The 19390-nt window shown below is 45.3% G+C and overlaps 2 protein-coding genes across 4 annotated transcripts in view; one reads left to right on the forward strand and one right to left on the reverse strand.

The window, feature by feature from the left end:
• Positions 1-3771, reverse strand: part of PRCP (prolylcarboxypeptidase) — a 67942-nt gene extending 64171 nt beyond the window's left edge. The window contains exon 1 of the mRNA XM_029602214.1: positions 3587-3771. Within this exon, the coding sequence (XP_029458074.1) occupies positions 3587-3736 (150 nt within the window). The 5' untranslated portion in view covers positions 3737-3771. The remainder of the gene's footprint in view (positions 1-3586) is intronic.
• A 181-nt stretch (positions 3772-3952) lies between these two features.
• The window catches only part of DDIAS (DNA damage induced apoptosis suppressor), a 50410-nt gene continuing 34972 nt past the window's right edge, over positions 3953-19390 (forward strand). The window contains exons 1-3 of one of the 3 annotated variants that reach the window (XM_029602212.1): positions 3953-4273; positions 16719-16812; positions 17428-17557. In XM_029602212.1, the coding sequence (XP_029458072.1) occupies positions 17445-17557 (113 nt within the window). In that variant the 5' untranslated portion in view covers positions 3953-4273; positions 16719-16812; positions 17428-17444. The other 2 variants (XM_029602213.1, XM_029602211.1) reach the window with 2 other exon arrangements.

Here is a 19390-nt window from a genome sequence, read left to right on the forward strand (position 1 = left end):
TATCTGAAAGAGTAAATAACCGATTCACATCTACCCGTTCTAGACCTCTCATGATTTTAAACACCTCTATCATATCCCCCCTCAGCCATCTCTTCTCCAAGCTGAAAAGTCCTAACCTCTTTAGCCTTTCCTCATAGGGGAGCTGTTCCATTCCCCTTATCATTTTGGTAGCCCTTCTCTGTACCTTCTCCATCACAATTATATCTTTTTTGAGATGCGGCGACCAGAATTGTACACAGTATTCAAGGTGTGGTCTCACCATGGAGCGATACAGAGGCATTATGACATTTTCCGTTTTATTCACCATTCCCTTTCTAATAATTCACAACATTCTGTTTGCTTTTCTGACTGCCGCAGCAGATGTATTATCCACTATGACACCTGGGTGTGTTATGTTGATCTATAATATATGATTGATACTTTTGTAAACTGTTGTGATCTTCTTTTGGAATGAAGGTATATAAAATGCCTTAATAAATAACATCATTTAACCACAGGAAGGGTTTTTTCCCCCTATATGCATCACTTTGCACTTGTCCACATTAAATTTAATCTGCCATTTGTATGCCCAATCATCTAGTCTCACAAGGTCCCTCTGCAATTTAACATACGGTAATCCATTTGAGATTTAACTACTCTGCATAATTAGTGTCATCCGCAAACATAAGCACCTCACTCATCATGCCCCTTTCCAGATCATTTGTAAATATATTAAAAAGCACCGGTCCTAGTTCAGATCCCTGAACCACTCCACTCTGAAAAGTGACCATTTAATCCTACTCTGTTTCCTGTCTTTTAATCAGTTTGCAATCCACAAACGGATATTGCCTCCTATCCCATGACCTTTTTAGTTTTCTGAAAAGCCTCTCATGAGGGACTTTGTCGAACGCCTTTTGAAAATCCAAAATACACCACATCTACTGGTTCACCTTTGTCCAAGTTTATTCACCCCTTCATAAAAATGTAAGAGATTTGCGAGAAAAGACATCTCTTGGGTAAATCCATGCTGGCTGTCACATTAAACCATGTTTTTTTTTATAACAAGTTTCCATGATTTTACCCAGCACTGAAGTCAGGCTCACCAGTCTATAGTTTCCCGGATCTCCCCTGGAGCCCTTATCGGGGGTTATACTGGCCACCCTCCAGGCTTCAGGTACAATGGACGATTTTTTTTTTTTTTTTAATTTAAAGTTTGACAACACAACATGTCATGTTACACACAGAATAGAAACGTAGCACATTCTATTAATGTAATCATTTTGCACATGTATAACAGTTGAATAAACAGTAATTTCAAAATACCGTACAACAATATGGATGTATATTGATCAAATAAAATAAAAATAGTAACATGGTATCTTGGCTTTCATTTAGTCTGTATCCTGTATTTATACATGTATTTTTTCAATGTTTCCCCCCTCCTCCATCCCCCCTCCCCCTATACAGTTTCAAAACCACCTCTTAATGTAAATATAGAGATAAGAGCTTTGTGTTGCCATATCGCATAATAAAGGTGTACCCTAGGTTTGAGGGATAAAGCAAATGAGAAGAGGGAAGACAGGGAAAGAATCGAAGAAGTGATGGCAGAAACATGACCAAAGTGCAGGTAGGGGCTGGAATGGCAAGAGAGGGAGGCAGGGCAAAAGGATTGGGAGATAGGAGGTAGCCTACCCCCCCCCCCCCATGCCAGCTGTTCTCCATGGCACACCATCCAGGGAAAGACGTACAGGAGACAGGGGGAGAGCAGAGGTAGTGTGGGAGGAGGACAGGGAGGAAACAGGAAGACAAGGAAGAGAGATAACAGGAAAAGAAGTGCAACAAGAACAAAAGACAGAATTTAAAACCAAAAACTATTGTACAATAAAAAAAAGTTAGACGTATTAACTAAACTCTTAACATTGCTACACAATTTTGACTAATCGCTATACAAAGTTAATATGTAGCATCACATGCTAATCAAAAAAACCTGGCATAAGATATTCTTTTTATAAATATCAGAAAATAGACACTATCCTTGTTTTCCTATAACAGAAAATATTCTATGCCAACTATACAAAATGTGAGCCTGCAGCTCAGACTGTAAGGTTAACAGCCTTATGCTCCCTGATCCCAGCTCTTCATGGCAGCTCTCCTCAGACAAAAGGACTGGACGAATTCTTCATCTACCACTAAACAACTTTCAAATCACAAGGACATATTACGCAACCTGTCTACTGATTTTGGGGCAAATACAATACAGTGCGCTCCACCGCCTGCACTGTTTAACTCGTGGTTGGACGTGCAACATGTTGATGAGGCTATTAGCTATTCTCCCCCAAATGAAAAAAAAATAGGCACCCAACACACACATTTTTACCCTCAGAAATTAATGCCCACCCAGAGCAGGTATTAATTTCAGATCAGCCCAAAATGTGTACAGAAAAGCAGAAAATACTGCTCATAAAATTGAGCATCCGTTTTCTTAACTCGCTGACAGCCACCTCTCCAGGGCACTTACTGCCAAGGATGCACTAAGGGCGCCCATTTATCCCTAGCACCTCCTTTTTAGCATGACCCCTCATTTAAATACTCAATCGCGTGCCCAGGAGAGGTGGCAGGGCACACATTAGGAAAGTGGGCACTCAACACTGAGCACCCGTTTTCCACACAGATTTATTGCATCAGCCCCCTTTATGTGAACATATTTAAATGAAGTAACAGAGCAGCAATCTAGCATTCACAGCGGGGATAGCCATGTTAGTCTGGGGTCTACTTGGTCATGCATCTGACTCTGAAGTGAACTCTGTCCTCAAAAGCTCATGCTTCAATAAACTGGTTAGTCTAAAAAGTGCCACCCTACTCCTGTCATTTTTTAATCCAGCATCGAGAAGAGCAGAGCACCTTCACTGTTCTACAGAGAAGTTAAGCGAGCCAGTTCTAGGCTTTGGGTATCCCTAAGGTAAGCAACTGGCTTCAGATTTTCAGGACAGGGTGATCCAGACCTGGTTGTTACCTCCACTGCAGGCAAGGATTTATAGATTTGCTTTCCTGGACTGCTTCCAAGGCTGGTTTTGAACCTGCAGACCTGAATACCGAAAACAGAACTACAAATCCCTGCCAGCAATGGGCCAAAACCAGGACTGGATCACCCTAGCCTAAAAATCTGGAGCCAAATGGCAACTCTGGACTCCCCTCCTCAAGAATGTAAATAGTTATTTCAGATTAAACAAGCAAGGCTGCAAGGTACCACAATGCACTGCAACATAACCAGGAACGGGCAAGGAAAAAAAAAAGCCTTCCTCCAGAATAGGTTAGATTTATTGGCCTTTATTCTCTCCAGATTAGACACCGGGATGCTTGACAACCCTTAAAGGATAGCGGTTGGAGCAGGGGGAATGATAAATAAGACCGCAAAATATTAGGAGCTGATCATGGGAACCTGTGTAGATTGTAAAACCCCTCATTCAACCAGCAAAATAATAAACCAAAACTAACAGGGGACCCGAGGATGCGAGTCCTCGTGGGTCTCTTCTTCAGCTGCCAAAGCGCACGGGGATGGAACACTTCTGCTTTGGATCGGACCTGCCGGGACCAGCGAGGCTCTTACCTGCTGGGTGAAGTAGTAAGTTCTATAGGCGGGAGCGTCGACAGACGAGTAGCTCCGCCGGGAAACATGGATGGAATTAAAGGCAGATCCCGAGAGGATGAAACAAACTGAAGCCAAAAGCAGCCAACACCACCGGCACAGCTTCGCCATCTCTGCCAACGTTTGCGCAATCCCCGGCTCTAAAGCCACTCTGAGAACCGAGGCGGGGGGCGGAACCTAGGGAAGCACCGCCTCGAGGAGGTGTGGCAAGTCGCGGCGCCCCGCCCAGGCATGGAGAGCTTAGGAAAGAGCAACTATCTCGAGGGGGCGGGGAAAGACGTGGCACCGCCCATACAGGGAGAGCCGAAAAAGGAGCACCGCCTCCAGCGGGCGGGACAATGAAATTCCCCCGACTGAGAACCGGGAAAGGCGCAGCGCGGGTTCAGATGCAGATAACTTTATTGGGCATGACAGTTTTATTTGCTGAGCAAGGTGGATCGCTTCCGGGAGGAGAAGCACCAGGGCAGTGGCTGACCTATGAAATGCGTCGTCCTAAACAAGGATTGCGGAACAATCGTTTGCTGAATTTTCGGATTTGAGCGAGAACCTCCTCCTCCCGCCCCTACGCCGGGTACGGACTGCAGTGGAGCTTCTACGAAACAACCGCTGGCGCAAGCTTCACCGGAGTCACGCTCTTAAACTTTTTGCGTAAGCAACGTCATGATTATTTCATTAACTGTCTTGCTCATGAAATCAAGGGTTGCCACTGTGCTGACATAAAAACCCCGATTCGTTAGTGAGACAGCAGGAGCGCCTGATTGGTTGACGATTTCACACTTTTATCTTATTGGTCAATACGAATTCTATCACGGTACCTGACAGAAATAATCGTCCAATCCTGGGATGAAAGATGTGTCAATCGTTATGAGCTAAGGGGTTAAACCGCGCTCTCAGCCCACGTTTTCTATTGGTCCTTGCTAAGGCCTCGTGAGCTAGCATCTTGGTCACGGAGAACTCGGAAACACGAGACTGTCACATGCTTCTGTTAGCCCTGGGAAGTGTGGCAGAAGCTGAAGTTGTATTGAAAGCAGACGGCCCTTGTTTGGATTAGGGCTTTGGTGAAGAGGTGCTGGATGAACTAATCTGTCCTTATCTGTCACTGTCTATGTTATGTAGTTGTGTCTCTGCCTATCCCCCCAAACTCACTTTCCTCCCTATTTCTGCATCTCACTTTATTTCTATTTCCCGTATATCCCACCCTATTTAATCCAATGGGCACATCCAAAGCAGTTTACAAACATTACCAAAATTCTTCCTAAATCTCTCAGGTACTATTCTTACACAGACCACTTGTAATTAAGATGCTTATTTAATCCCAAATACAGACTCTTGTTTGCAGTTATAATAACAGTGCAAATAATCACCATTTAGTCTTTTAGCCAGGAGTATAGTACATAAAACTATATCAATCTGGTATTCTCCATTTGTCTCCTGCACATTTGAAATTACTTGTGAGTAGTTCTTGTTATTGAGCTTTCCACCTTGCACCATATGCTTGGATTAATCTGCCCGAGTTCACTCATGTTCCGTGTCTGGATTTACTCAAATCCAATCTAATATCCACCTTTTTGAGGCTGCTTTTAAATTGTAACCACTGATTATCCTGTTCACAGCCTTAATGATTTTAATCATTTTCTTAAATGAAAGTCACAGAGTCTCTTTTGCCTTTTATGTTTTTCTTGATTAGATCAGGGGTGAGCACATTTTTTTGAACCACAGCCCCCCCCCCCCCCCCCCCCCCCCCCCCCCTTCCATTCACAAATTTGGTTGGAACCCTCCAGATGGGTTACTGTACATGAAGGGTATTCACCAGGCAGCCACACTGCCAACCAGTGGTTCAAAGCTCCCATTTGTTTCTCTTAAAGTTGCTGAAAGAAGTAAGCTCCCACATAAACACAGGGGCACAGATAGGCAAACACTATATCCATGTAGACACGGGCCAATGCAATATCGTGCGCTCGGGCTAGCACACAGCTTAACCAGTGGTTGGACATGCATTTTGGATGCGCTAGGCTAACACTCAATGCAATAAGGGAATTAGGGTGTCCACGCATAGATAATATTGCTCATCACATGTAAATGCCATGTAGATGAGGCTATTAGCTATTACCCCAAATGCAAAAAATTGCTGTGCGCCCAATGCACACTTTTTAACACAGCAAATTTAAAGCCAGCCCAGGAGCTGGTGTTCAAGTCTTGCCGTGAATCAAGGGTTCAGTAAAAAATCAAAAACATCCTGCTTTCTGTGGAGCAGAAACACACAGAAAGCAGAAACCACAGAAAGCAACAACATGAAAAAAAAAAGTCTTGGCAGCCAAGTTAGGAAAACAGATGTGCAGTTTACCAGTGTCCATTTTCCTAACCAGTGCACAGCCGCGTCTCCTGGGCACCCAATGCCAAGGACATGCTAGGGACGCACAATTGATCCCTAGTGTGTTCTTTTCAGCGTGGCATCTCGTTACCATACTGCATTGGGCAACCAGGAGGCATGGCTGTCGTGCATTAAAAAAACCGGGCACCCAGTTTGGATGCGCATTTTTACGCGCAGGATATTGCATTGGCCCCACAGAGACAAAAAAGATACCTCATACCCAGACAGACAAGACACCCAAGCGGACCAATGGAGAGTAAAATAGATACCCAGACATACATAGATGCAGAGACCCTCTACACAGACTCACAGTTACCCATATCCAGATAGACACAGAGAGACAAAGATGCCCTACACACAGAAAGAGTCATCCCACAGAGAGACACAAACTAAACATTCAGACAGGCACAGAGACATATACCACACCTAGACAGAAAAACACAGAAACACCACTCCCAGACAGAAAACAGACAGACAGAGAGAGGAAGAGACACAACACACTCAGGCAGACACACCACATCCAGGCACTGAGAGAGACACAGGCAGAAAGACCCCATTGCACACACAGACCAAAGCACACCACGCAAACCCAGAGAGAGACACTCCTCTCCATACCCACACATATAGGCCATATACCACAGCTGTAAGGGCTGAAAAATTGTGCCATCCAAAAGTTTTTGGAACTGAGAAAAACTTCATCCTAGCCTGCCCAACTTTTTTTTTGTTTTACTGTTTTCTCTAATTTTTCTATTTTTGTATTCTTAGTTTGCTTATTTTTTTTTTATTTTCTCATGTTTGTATTTGTGTATTTAAATTTTTTTTTATATTTTTTGTCTTCAGTCTCCCTTCTCAACCTCTTTCCTCTCTTCCCTCCATTTCCTCATGCTCTCTGGCCTCTTAGTCCATTCCCTTCTCCAACCTCACCACTTCTTTTCCCCAGGTGGCCAACAGTTGTGATCCCTCTCCCTGGGTGGGGACCCAGCAGCAGCAGTAGGAACTCCTCCTGGGCTGAGGCCGGAGGTTCCTGGATTTTTGAGCACTGCAGTGGCTGCTCACGTGTCCAGTTCTGCTGCAGAGTAAGCAGCTTCCTCCCCACCTGGGCTCACCACAGCAAAAGCAATTCCTCTCCCCTGCCCACCAAAAGAGATGCATTGCTAAGCTGTGGCGCGCTTACAGTGATATTAAGTTCTGGCAGCTCCTTCCCCTCTGAGCTTTGCAGTGCCTTCATGGCACCAAGACTCAACCGCGTAGCCATGTTTCTCTTCCCTGACTGGGCAGCCAATGTGCTCCCCTTCAGGATTCTCCAGGCCCCCAGTTTGCTTACCCCTAGCTTAGACTGTCAATTCTACTGAGCAGGGACTCTCTTATGTGTATTTGTACAACGCTGCACATGTCAAGTAGCACTATAGAAATAAGTAGCACTGACTTCATCCTCACTGGCAGGGCCAGGACTAGGTGGGTGAGGGAGGCAGCTGCCCCAGGTGACAAGCCCAAGGGTGCGTCCTCGGCAAGGCTGCTTTCACTATCTGCATAAGCACACAAGCATCTGCCCCAGTGACTGTACTGGCCAGTGCCCGAAATCTCAGGCAGCAGAGATCAGCCTTCTGCTTCAGTCCCTCCCCTCCCAAGCAGCAGGCAAGGGACTGGATGGGGGTGGATGTAAGCCGCAAGTAGCAGTGCACAGTGCAAAGAACCCTCCCCAATCCAGACCTTTCTCCTCTCTTGGTACCCCCTCCCCCTATCTGAAGGGAACAGAAAGGGGGAAGCGTGGAACTGGAGAGGGTAGCAGAGTAAAGAAGAATTCAGTTTCTATCTGCTTATTTCTGATTTGTGATCCTTATTCTGTATTTGGTGAAGATCTGTGTCCTGTAAGTGTGGTGGAGGTGAATATTCTGTTAGCATGCGAACTCTGTGTAAGGATCTGCAGTAGTCCAGCTTGATCTGGTTTTCCACTAGAAGGTGTATTGGTGTTTTACGCCTAGCTGGAAGATTTACAGTGTTGCTCCTTCATGCAGGGTTGTAGCTGTTTTGAGTTCTGGGAGTTAATGGGGTTGTGATATAGCAGGTTTGCTATATAGGTTCTGAGTGACTTTTTGCAGGGTTTTGTGTTACATCACAAAGTGCCTGGTAATGGAGGGACTTTGTGTCACTGTTACTGAGGGGACAACAACATTTAAATGTTTTCCCTACAATGAAAAGTAAAGGGAAAAAAAAAATCCCATTTCAGCCCAGTTAGCCATTTCAGAGATTACCTTCAACCAATGCAGTATGAATGTCTTAAGTGATAAATTTAGGTATTTCGTGGGGTCTTTTTTTTTTTCGCAGTCTATTTCCAAAAATCACGGAACACACATGAATCAGACTGTGACATGATTTCTGAAGCATACTCTGCTCACCACAGATGCCAGCCTGAGCAGCTGGGGAGCACACTGCGAAGAACTCACCGCACAAGGGCGGTGGAACAGAGAAGAGTCAGCGTGGAACATCAACCGTCTAGAGGCCCGGGCAGTCCGATTGGCATGCCTACAATTTGCTCACAGACTGAAGAACAGAGCAGTCAGAGTGATGTCCGACAACGCCACCACGGTGGCATACGTCAACCATCAGGGCGGAAACAGAAGCCAACAGGTATCTCTGGAGATAGCCCTGCTGATGGCTTGGGCAGAGGCGAATCTTCAGGACATCTCAGCCGTCCACATTGCCGGGAAGGACAACACCGCGGCGGACTTCCTCAGCAGAGAAAGCCTAGATCCGGGAGAGTGGCAGCTGTCACCCACAGCCTTCCAGATGATTGTGGATCGCTGGGGGATTCCGGACATGGACTTACTAGCGGACAAGTCCAATGCTCAAGTACCCAGATACTTCAGCCGCAAACGCGACCCGTTCTCACACGGAATCGATGCCCTGGTTCAGCCATGGCCTCCAGGGACTCTGCTATGCGCCTTTCTTCCGTGGCCTCTGCTGGGCGCCATCATCCACAAGATTCAGAGACACCGGGGCCTAGTTCTTCTAGTGGCACCAGACTGGCCAAGAAGACCCTGGTACGCGGACATGAGAAGACTACTGGCAGGGGAGCCCCTTCCCCTGCCTTCTCTCCGGGACATTCTACGTCAAGGTCCCATCCTCCATGAGGACCCGGCTCAATTCTCTCTTACAGTTTGGCCATTGAGAGGGCTAGGCTGAAGAAAAGAGGTTACTCGGAGCCCGTGATAGATACACTCCTCCGAGCACGCAAGTTTTCCACTTCCCTCACCTACGTAAGGATCTGGAGAATATTTGAAGCCTGGTGCGACACTCATGGCATCAATCCACATGCGACCACAATCCCTATTGTTCTGGATTTCCTGCAAGATGGGCTTCAGAAGGGTCTCTCCCTCAGCTCCATCAAAGTTCAGGTGGCTGCACTGTCTTGCTATGGTCCCAGGAGGGATGGCAAGACCATTGCCACGCATCCAGATGTGTCTCGCTTCCTGAAAGGAGTTAAGCACATTCGTCCGCCACTGAAGTGGCCGGTGCCGTTATGGAACCTCAACCTTGTTTTGGATTTCCTCGCGGGATCCACCTTCAGACCCCTTCGGGGCCTGTCTCTCCGTTCTTTAACCTTGAAGATGGTGTTCTTATTGGCGGTCTGTTCAGCACGCCGCGTCTCAGAGCTATAAGCACTGTCCTGCCGTGATCCCTTTCTCAGAATCACTCCAGAGGCTATCCATCTTCGCACGGTTCCCTCCTTTTTACCTAAAGTGGTCTCACAATTTCACCTTAACCAAACTATATCCTTGCCTACCATGGCGGGTTTGAAGAAATCTGAAGAAGGGCGTTTGCTACGCCATCTCGACATCGGCAGACTGCTGCCCAGATATCTGGAAATGACAGAAGAAGTACGAAAGACGGATCATCTGTTCGTCCTGCACAGCGGGAAACGACAAGGGGAAGCGGCCTCTCGGCCCACCATCGCCCGCTGGATTAAAGAAGTTATCAGAGCAGCTTACATGGAGGCCAGGAAGTCTCCGCCTCTACAAGTCAAGGCTCATTCTACCAGAGCACAAGCGGCATCTTGGGCGGAATCCAGGATGCTGTCGCCTGCAGAAATCTGTAAAGCGGCGACGTGGTCCTCCCTCCATACCTTCTCCAGGTTCTACCGTCTGGATGTTCACGCCAGGGAGGACACAGCATTTGCGAGGGCGGTCCTACATGGTCCTCAGGCAGCCTCCCGCCCAGGCTGGGAGTAAAGCTTTTGTACATCCCATTTGTTCTGAGTCCATCTGGCTACACGACAGGAAATGTTGAGATTACTTACCTGATAATCTCGTTTTCCTTAGTGTAGACAGATGGACTCAGCATCCCGCCCAGCTGCCTGTGTACATGGGTTTCACCGATTCAAGGTAAGCCATGTCATCTGTTTCCATAACAGCATACACTCTACCAGGTGTCAACGCCTTCCGGTTGTGAATGCTGGTGGTCTCCAGCTACTATCAATCGGTATGGGGAATCCTGTTTCACTTTTCACTGAGCGTCAGTACACACATCCATAGCAGCTTTTGCAAGGAAGATTACTAAGATGCTACGCTTCCTGTGGGAGTATATATACACCCGTGCTGACGTCAGATCCGTCTCCAACTGCTAGCAAGAGCATACTATACCCATTTGTTCTGAGTCCATCTGTCTACACTAAGGAAAACGAGATTATCATAGAAACATAGAAATGACGGCAGAAGAAGACCAAATGGCCCATCTAGTCTGCCCAGCAAGCTTCACACATATTTTCTCTCATACTTATCTGTTTCTCTTAGCTCTTGGTTCTATTTCCCTTCCACCCCCACCTTTAATGTAGAGAGCAGTGATGGAGCTGCATCCAAGTGAAATATCTAGCTTGATTCGTTAGGGGTAGTAGCCGCCGCAATAAGCAAGCTGCACCCATGCTTATTTGTTTTACCCAGACTATGTTATTAGCCCTTATTGGTTGTTTTTCTTCTCCCCTGCCGTTGAAGCAGGGAGCTATGCTGGATATGCGTGACGTATAAGTCTTCTCCCATGCCGTTGAAGCAGAGAGCCATGCTGGATGTGCATCGAAAGTGAAGTATCAGGCACATTTGGTTTGGGGTAGTAACCGCCGTAACAAGCCAGCTACTCCCTGCTTTGTGAGTGCGAACCCTCTTTTCTTCTCCCCTGCCGTTGAAGCAGAGAGCTCTGCTGGATGTGTGAAGTATCAGTTTTTCTTCTCCCCTGCCGTTGAATCAGAGAACTTTGCTGTATATGCATTGAAAGTGAAGTATCAGGCTTATTTGATTTGGGGTAGAAACCGCCGTAACAAGCCAGCTACTCCCCTCTTTGTGAGTGTGAATCCTTTTTTCCACATTTCCTCTTGCTGTTGAAGCTTAGAGCGATGTTGGAGTCACCGTAAGCCTGTGTATGTTTATTTAATAAGGGTATTGACTCCAGGCAGTAACCTTCATTCTGGCGAGTCACTCACTCTTCATTGGCAGCCTCTTGACTTTATGGATCCACAGTGTTTATCCCACGCCCCTTTGAAGTCCTTCACAGTTCTGGTCTTCACCACATCCTCCGGAAGGGCATTCATTCATTCCATCTTGGATACAAAGAGACTGAGGAGGAGATGGCTGATTCGCACGGGAACACATCGCACAGCTGCACAGAGTTCAAAACCTCTGTGACCTGCTGAGGGAAGCTCCGCCTACGAGGGCCGTGACACGCTCCCATACAGCAAGCCTAAATCATCTGCTATCAATGGAAACACCATTTACGCGTAGTAAGCAAACTTGCATTGCATGGTACATATGCATACATTTGCATATGAAATGTTAATTTGTATTGCTTTATTAAAATACAGTTTTCTGACATTTTGTATCTGTCTGGGGAAAGGGAATCTTAGTAGTTGATGTGGGAAAAGGATTAGAAGGGGATGTGAGGGATATGGAGATAGTAACGACAGCAGATAAAGACCAGATGGTCCATCCAGTCTGCCTAGCAATCTGTTCATGGTAGTAACTGCCGCTCTGTGCAGGTGTTCTGTTATGGGTACTAACTGCCACTCTGTGAAGGTTACCCCATGCATGTATTACATCATCCCTTTCTTTATGCCTTTAGTGATCTGCAGTGTTTGTCCCATTCCCTTTTGAATTCATTAACTGTTCTTGTCTTCACCACTTCTTCTGGCAGATTATTCCAGGCATCCACCACACTCTCCAGGAAGAAATATTTCATAATATTGGTTCTGAGTCTTCCCCCTGGAGTTTCATATCACGCCCCTAGTTCTACTGTTTCCTTTCCAATGGAAAATGTTTGAAGTTTGTCCATCGTTACAGGCCTTCAGATACCTATAGGTATTAATATCTCCCCTGCACCTCATCTCCTCCAGGCTATACATATTTAGATCCTTTAGCCTCTCCTCATAGGTCTTCTAAAACAGGGCCCACACCAGTTTGGTCACCTTCCTCTGGACCATGTATTCTAGAATACACGGTGTATAGAATACAGTGTATACACGGTGTACAGAATACCGTGTATTCTAGGTGAAACCTCACTAAGGCTATGTACGAGGGCATTATCACTTTCCTTTTTATACTATTTATTCCTCTCTCTGTGCAGCCCAGCAACTTTCTGGCTTTAGCTACTGCCTTGTCACGTTACTTCACCACCTTCAGATGGAGAAAGGGAGGAGAGATAGGAGACAGGCGATCTTGGGGATGGAGGTAGAAGGGTACATCAAGGCATAGGAGTGGAAAAAGGAGAAATCAGAGAGGAGAGGGAAGAATAATCATGAGGGAAGGGGGAAAGGAGAGAAGAAAGAGGGCAGATCCTACATCAGGGAGAGAGATTCTATATATCGCCTAATCATGATGATCTCTTCTCTAACACACTCCCTCACTCACATGTAGCTCTTTAGACCCCTCATTCATCCCACCATTATCTCCTCACACATACCCTCAACCCATGCCAATCTCTTCATTTTCTTCATCCAGTTCCCTCACAGATGTTGCCCAGTTCTGGGGAAAGTTGAGGGAGGCCTCAACTTTCTCACAGACTTTCTTCATACATCCCTTCTCATCCCAGCTTGAGATAGGAGGACAGTGGTGGTGTGGCACCTTGGGCTATGTCAGTTTCCTTTGCTCAGGCTGAAGTGTTGTGCTTCAAACCATGCAGCTATATGGTGTCCCCTGCCGTTCAAAGTGTGACAGCAGGCTGAGGCCCAGAATGCCATGCTGCCATGGTCTTAGCACCAAGCCACCTTCAGTGTGGGTGAGGAGTGGACAGATGTGGTCACCACCGCTTTCATTTCCTACTCTCCCATAGCAAGGGTTAGATTTTGCAGTCCATACCACAGAATCAGAAGCTAATCAACTGACTCAAAAAACAGTGATTAAGGTGGCCACAGATGTATCCCCAGAATACGAGCCACCTCCTTGTGTAAGTCATACCAAAACTTATATTTAAAAGGTTGCCCTTCCTCCATCTCATCTCTGGCAGTCAGATCAGTGGCAGTCACTGTAGCAGCGGCAAGGGGACAGTTAGTCACACTGCCAACCTTTTGTAGCTGTTTCTCCTTCCCCTCCTATGCTTGATTACAAAGGAAGTGCAGCTCAGGAGACAAAAACACTCACCTTATCCACACCAAGCTAACCTGCCACTAATTTGCCCATGGCACTGTGCCCCAACAAACTCATAGTTCTTCCCATCTCCCCCCTCCAAATAGTAACAGTTACAATGCAGTAGCACAGGGGTGGCCAACTACAGTCCTCAAGAGCCACCAACAGGCCTGACTTTCAGGATATCCACAATGAATATGCAGGGAATTCATTTACTTACAATGAAGGCAGCACATGCAAATCTATCTCATGCATATTCATTGTGGATGTCCTGAAAACCTGGCTTGTTGGTGGCTCTTGAGAGCTGGAGTTGGCCACTCCTGCAGTAACATGTTACTCAGAGGGAGAGGAACCTGGGAATGGGGGGAAGATGGTTAGGAACCTGGAGAGAGATGGAACAGAACATAAGCGAAAGGAGGGGGAGAGATTAATTTCAGGGAAAGGGGAGATGAAGATGGTGAGGAACTTTGGGAGAACGGAGAGAGAAGAATAGGTACTTGAAGGAAGAAAGAGAGACAAAGAACCTGGGAGGAGCTAGAGAGAAAGAAAATAGCAGAAAGGAAGATGAAGGTGAAACTAGGAGAATGATGATGCTTCATATCATCTCCATTTCTACCTGCATCCAGTTTTTATTTTGCCCATACATCATATATGAAAGTCAATTATCCCCATCTTTGGTCAGAATGATGGACAACTGTGTATCTTGCTTAAGCAGCACTTCCGACACTTTCTGTAAAAAAAAAAAAAAATAAAGCAGGACTCTCATCTACCATCTCATTAAGGCATGACAGCAAAGGAATGGACCCCACGGAGCGGGGATGTGATTTTGATTCAGTTCTCTGAAGGAGATTTTCGCTCAAACCATCCAGTCTTGGTTTTTGAATTTGTACGCCTACAAGTGCCGCTGTGCACCAAGACGAGACGTCTTAAAACCAAACCAAGACGGAAGTTTCTCTAAACCTCAGCAGCCATCTTATTCCCTCCCCGCCGGCTTCACTTTTGTACGCAGTGACGTAAACAGGTTAACTCCTGCGGCCTAAGGTTCGTGGAGGTTACGCGACGCGATAAAAAAAAAAAAGAGAGAGAGAGAGATCAAGGCACGACTCCGCTTTCCTCGCGCTCGCCTTTACTGCCGTAGCTTCTATAGAGCCCATCACCGAGAAGCCGGAGGACCTAGAAAACCCCAATTCCCGACGCCACTCTTTTCACGTCACTTCCTGGGAGGAGGGAGCGCGCGCTGTAATTGGAGGCGATTGGCGCGTGGGGCTCTCGGCGCTGGTTTTAAGGTGACTCGGAGAAGGAAGTAACTTGGCCGCGACGATGGAGGAGATTGGTTGTGGTGGTGGTGGAGTCTCCGGGATAGGGTCTCACGGGCATAGCAAAAGAAGCCGGGCACCGCGCTTCCTTCAGTTACACCCCTTCGGTTGAAATATGCCTCGTCCTGTGTATTAAAACTCGCTTCTGTGTTGGGTAATATGTGACATCTTTTTTAAGTAGGAAGTTTAATCTTACTGCTTTGCCAGTGCTTCTAGACTCGAGGCGTCCTCTCTGGGGTAACGGAATGTTCAGATTATGTAGGTTCTGAGACTCCCAGCCAAAGACCATCCTGTGGTCACTTGGATCATAGGTGCCACCTTTTCAAAATAATTGGAGGAGTTAACGTTAACTCAAATTACCCCGTCTTGAACACAGTGAAGGGGTTTGCTCGATTGGGGGAGAAGCACTCACAGAGTTAGCATCTATGATTTAAGAATATAGGACTTGTCATACTGGGTCAGACCAAAGGTCCATAAAGCCCAATATCCTGTTTCCATCAGTGGCCAATTTAGATCACAAATACCTGAGAGGCTCCCAAGGGGTAGATAGATTCCAAGCTGCTTATATTAGGAATAAGAAGAGGATTTCTGTAACTACACCTTAATTGTTTAGGCACTATTTATCCAGGAGCTTGTCCAAACCTTTTTTCAATCCAATTACCCAAATACCTTTTACCACATTCTCTGCCAACGAATTCCAAAGCTTAATTATGTGTTAGGTAGAAACATCTCTTATATCACCTAGTAATGTTATTTTGTGTTCCCTGGTCTTCATACCTTTTGCAAGCGTAAATAATCAATTGTTTCTTTGTTCTATTCTACTCATTATTTTATAAACGTCTATTACATCTCCTTTCAGTCGTCTCTTCGCAAAGATGAAGAGTCCTAACCTCTTAGCCTTTCCTCATAGGGGGATCATTCCATATCTATATCATTTTGGACTCCCTTCTCTGTACCTTTTCTAATTCTGACTGTGGCCTCAAGTTATGAGCAAATGTAGGAGCCAGTAGGAAAGGGCAAATGGGAAGTGCTTTCAAAATCTTTAAACATAAATAGCAGTGCAGGAAAGCAGTTCAAACCAAAATAAAAAGCTGATCTTGGGTTTTGTGTGCGTGAGTTTTTTGTTTTTTTTTTTCTTTTTTTTGCCAGTTGCATTTTCTTAAAGATGTATTGCTGGTAGACACCTCATTGGACATGGTTTCTAGAGGGCCAACCTGTCACCAGTTTGAGAAGCCAGTGCATCCCGAAAGGGCTCTCTTGTAGACTAAGGAAAGCTCATTAAAGTTATGCTATAGAACAGGGGTGACCAGCTCCACTCCTCAAGAACTGTTTTTCGGGATATCCACAATGAATATGCATGAGGTAGGTCAGCATGCACTGCCAACATTCTATGTAAATGTGTCGTGCATATTCATTATGGATGTTTGTCTGTGGCTTTTGAGGACCAGAGTTGGCCAGCCCTCCTTTAGGACTTGGTTTATGCCATAAATAGTTCTCTTATCACAACCATTTCCTCTCCTCTTCTTCCCCCCCCCTTTTTTTTTCACTTTTCAGTCCTAAAGGCAATTTATTAAATATTTATGAAAAATTTTGCCAAAGCAAAATTTAATTGGAAAAATAATTCAGGAATGCAGAAGCTGAAGTGAATTATGGGTTGGGGATTGCTCACTATGGCCCTGCTTGACTTTGTGACTTCCTAAGTGTTGAGCAAGTCTGACTCTCACTGAAACTTTCTGGGATATCTTCAGAGTTAAAGTTTATCCATTTAATGAATGAACCCTCTTAACTCCCCTCCCCTATAGTGGTATTTGAAACAGAAGAAGGAAGACCACAAGTAACGGAAGATATCAAGCACTTAAATGCCAGAACCGGTGTAAAGCCTTGCTAATGAACTTGGTAAGTCCCACTCAGAATGAGTCTTTCATCTTAGCCATTGCAATAATGTTCAAGTAAACACTTTACAAGCCAATAAAACCCACTTTCACTGTTGAATTGCTTGGTCTTACATGCTCCCATTATTCATCCCCCTAAAAAAGAAACACAAATAGATGTCAAGTTGAAATGTACTTATATTTCTGGTTTTCCTACCCTTTTGTATCTTCCTCACCAGTCTATCTTCTCATGGCTGACTGCTGGATGGGGGAAGCCTCCTACACTGAATCCCTCAGTGCTGCTCTTCTGCCAGCAGGTGTCATCCTTGTAACAGCCGTTGTCTTCTCTCTTTCCTAGCACCTGAGTGTCAGGTGCCTGCAAGATAAGACAGTCTAAGTCTCCTGCACTGCAATGTGCCGGCCCATGATTTTCTTCTTAAATTGTTGATTTGCCTCCCAAAGCATCACGCTATCCTATTTTTGTTTTATTTCTAACCTGCACAACTATTTAATATCCAAAGAAATTCCAAAGTGAGTTGTTTGGGGGGGGGGGGGGGATCTCTGGATGATTATGTGTATTGCTGCTTATTCATTGTAGAGATAGGAATAAATCCCTGAACTTAAGTATTTATCTTCTCAGAGAACTCCCATGAACACATGAATGGCAGGAGGCAATTTCTTGTTGCCTCTGTTCTTGCTATCCAGGACTCCTGCTTTCTCTATCCCTCTTGTCCAAATTGTTTCTCCCGACTGATACAGACTTCCAGGAGGTAAGAGTTCTGAAATTCTTTACTAGCAGGCATGTAAAGCAGCTGAAAGGTTAGGAGGGCAGAAGGGATTGCAGTGCCACAGTTTTACCTCCAGTACAGGCGCGTTGTAACCTGATAGCAACCAAAAGTCAATCTGAGCAGGAGATACTGTGCCCTTCTTTCCTGCTCCGCTTTGCTGGGTGAGGGTGCACCTTCAAGGATTTAAGAGAACAGCTGCGTATTCACTGAGCCAGTAGCCAAGAGGTTAGTACTGGCACCATAACCAATTGCAGACCAATGGGGTAAATAAAGGATGGCTATTTACCCTTTCAAATAATGCCAAGACAAGAGGACACTCCGTGAAACTAACAACCTGCAGATTCAAATCAAAATACTAGAAAGTACTGTACAATCTGTTGTCAGAGGGCACTAGATTTGCGGGGGTTTAAAAGAGGTTTGGACAAGTTCCTGGAGGAAAAGTCCATAAAACATTATTAGCCAGGTAGACTAAGGAAAGCTATTGTTATCCCTGGGAATGAGTAACAGGAATTGATCTCCTTTATGGGAACTTGCAACCTAAATTGGCCACTGTCAGAGACAGGATGCCGGGCTTGATGGGCCTTGGTCTGACCCAGCATGGCTGTTCTTATGCTCTTATGGACCTGGGTTCCAAAGGTGGGTTGAACAATTGGCAAGGCACAGAGGGGGAAGTGTATGGTGCTGCTTGTACTGTACCTTGTTCAGCAGATAAGTGAGAGGCACCATCAGCCCAGCCTGAATGCTTTCTTTTTCTACACAGGAAAAGAAAATCCTGACAAGTTTAATATTTATTAATACCTGTTAGCAGTAGAATCCCTTTCCTTAGTAGTTTGACCATGCCAGCTTTTCTTTTGACAATAATAGCCAGATCTGACCAAGTTAAAACTTCTCAAATGGACAAGTTCTTAATTTAGCAGTTTTTGGATGTCTCACCATGCTTTTCTTGTATTGAAGTTTTTCTTATTGAGGAAACAAATTAGTTCAGGTTAGCACACATTTGACTTTCTATATTACATGAAAAATAGTCACTCTTAATCTCTAAATATATATCAAAGGAAACGAACATTTCTCGGTTAAACCTTAGGTATCAAACCAACATACAGCAGATATAAGATAATCCTGTAACCCCTTCCTTCCCTGGATGATCATTCAGAATAAAACATCACTTTTGGACTCAACTGTTTTTCATGTAATCATAATATTCTCTAAATCAGTGGTCCCCAACCCTGTCCTGGGGGCCTACCAGCCAGTCGGGTTTTCAGGATATCCACAATGAATATGCATGAGAGAAAATTTGCATGTTATGGAGGCAGTGCATGCAAATTTTCTCTCATGCATATTCATTGTGGATATCCTGAAAACCCAACTGGCTGGTGGGCCCCCAGGACAGGGTTGGAGACCACTGCTCTAAATGACTTCTAACGTGTCTTATAAACCTGAGTTTCAGTGAATATCAATTGATGTCTGTTTGCTCCACGGTTTCTGTATTACCTGTCCACGTGCCTTAGAAACAAATAGACAATAGTTGGAATGGTGGGAAACAAATGGTGATGATGAACTGCTTGTATGCTTGTGAATTTAAAGAAATTAGAGCATATTACTCCAAATTTTCCCTCTGTATTAGATAGTTTTGTCAATACGTGTTCATAGGATCCTGTGGATGAAATTAAATCGTCACTAGGCCCCAAAAAGATCTGCTTTGGCTGTTTTCCACTGTCTTCATTATCCTGTGTGCTAACAAAATGGCTATGTAGTGCCACTTTCTTAAATATTTCCCCTTAATTAGGGACTCCAACAAAGGTCAATCCAGGTCTG

Source organism: Rhinatrema bivittatum, chromosome 5 (assembly GCF_901001135.1).
Source record: "Rhinatrema bivittatum chromosome 5, aRhiBiv1.1, whole genome shotgun sequence".
In the NCBI taxonomy this organism is placed as follows: Eukaryota; Metazoa; Chordata; class Amphibia; order Gymnophiona; family Rhinatrematidae; genus Rhinatrema; species Rhinatrema bivittatum.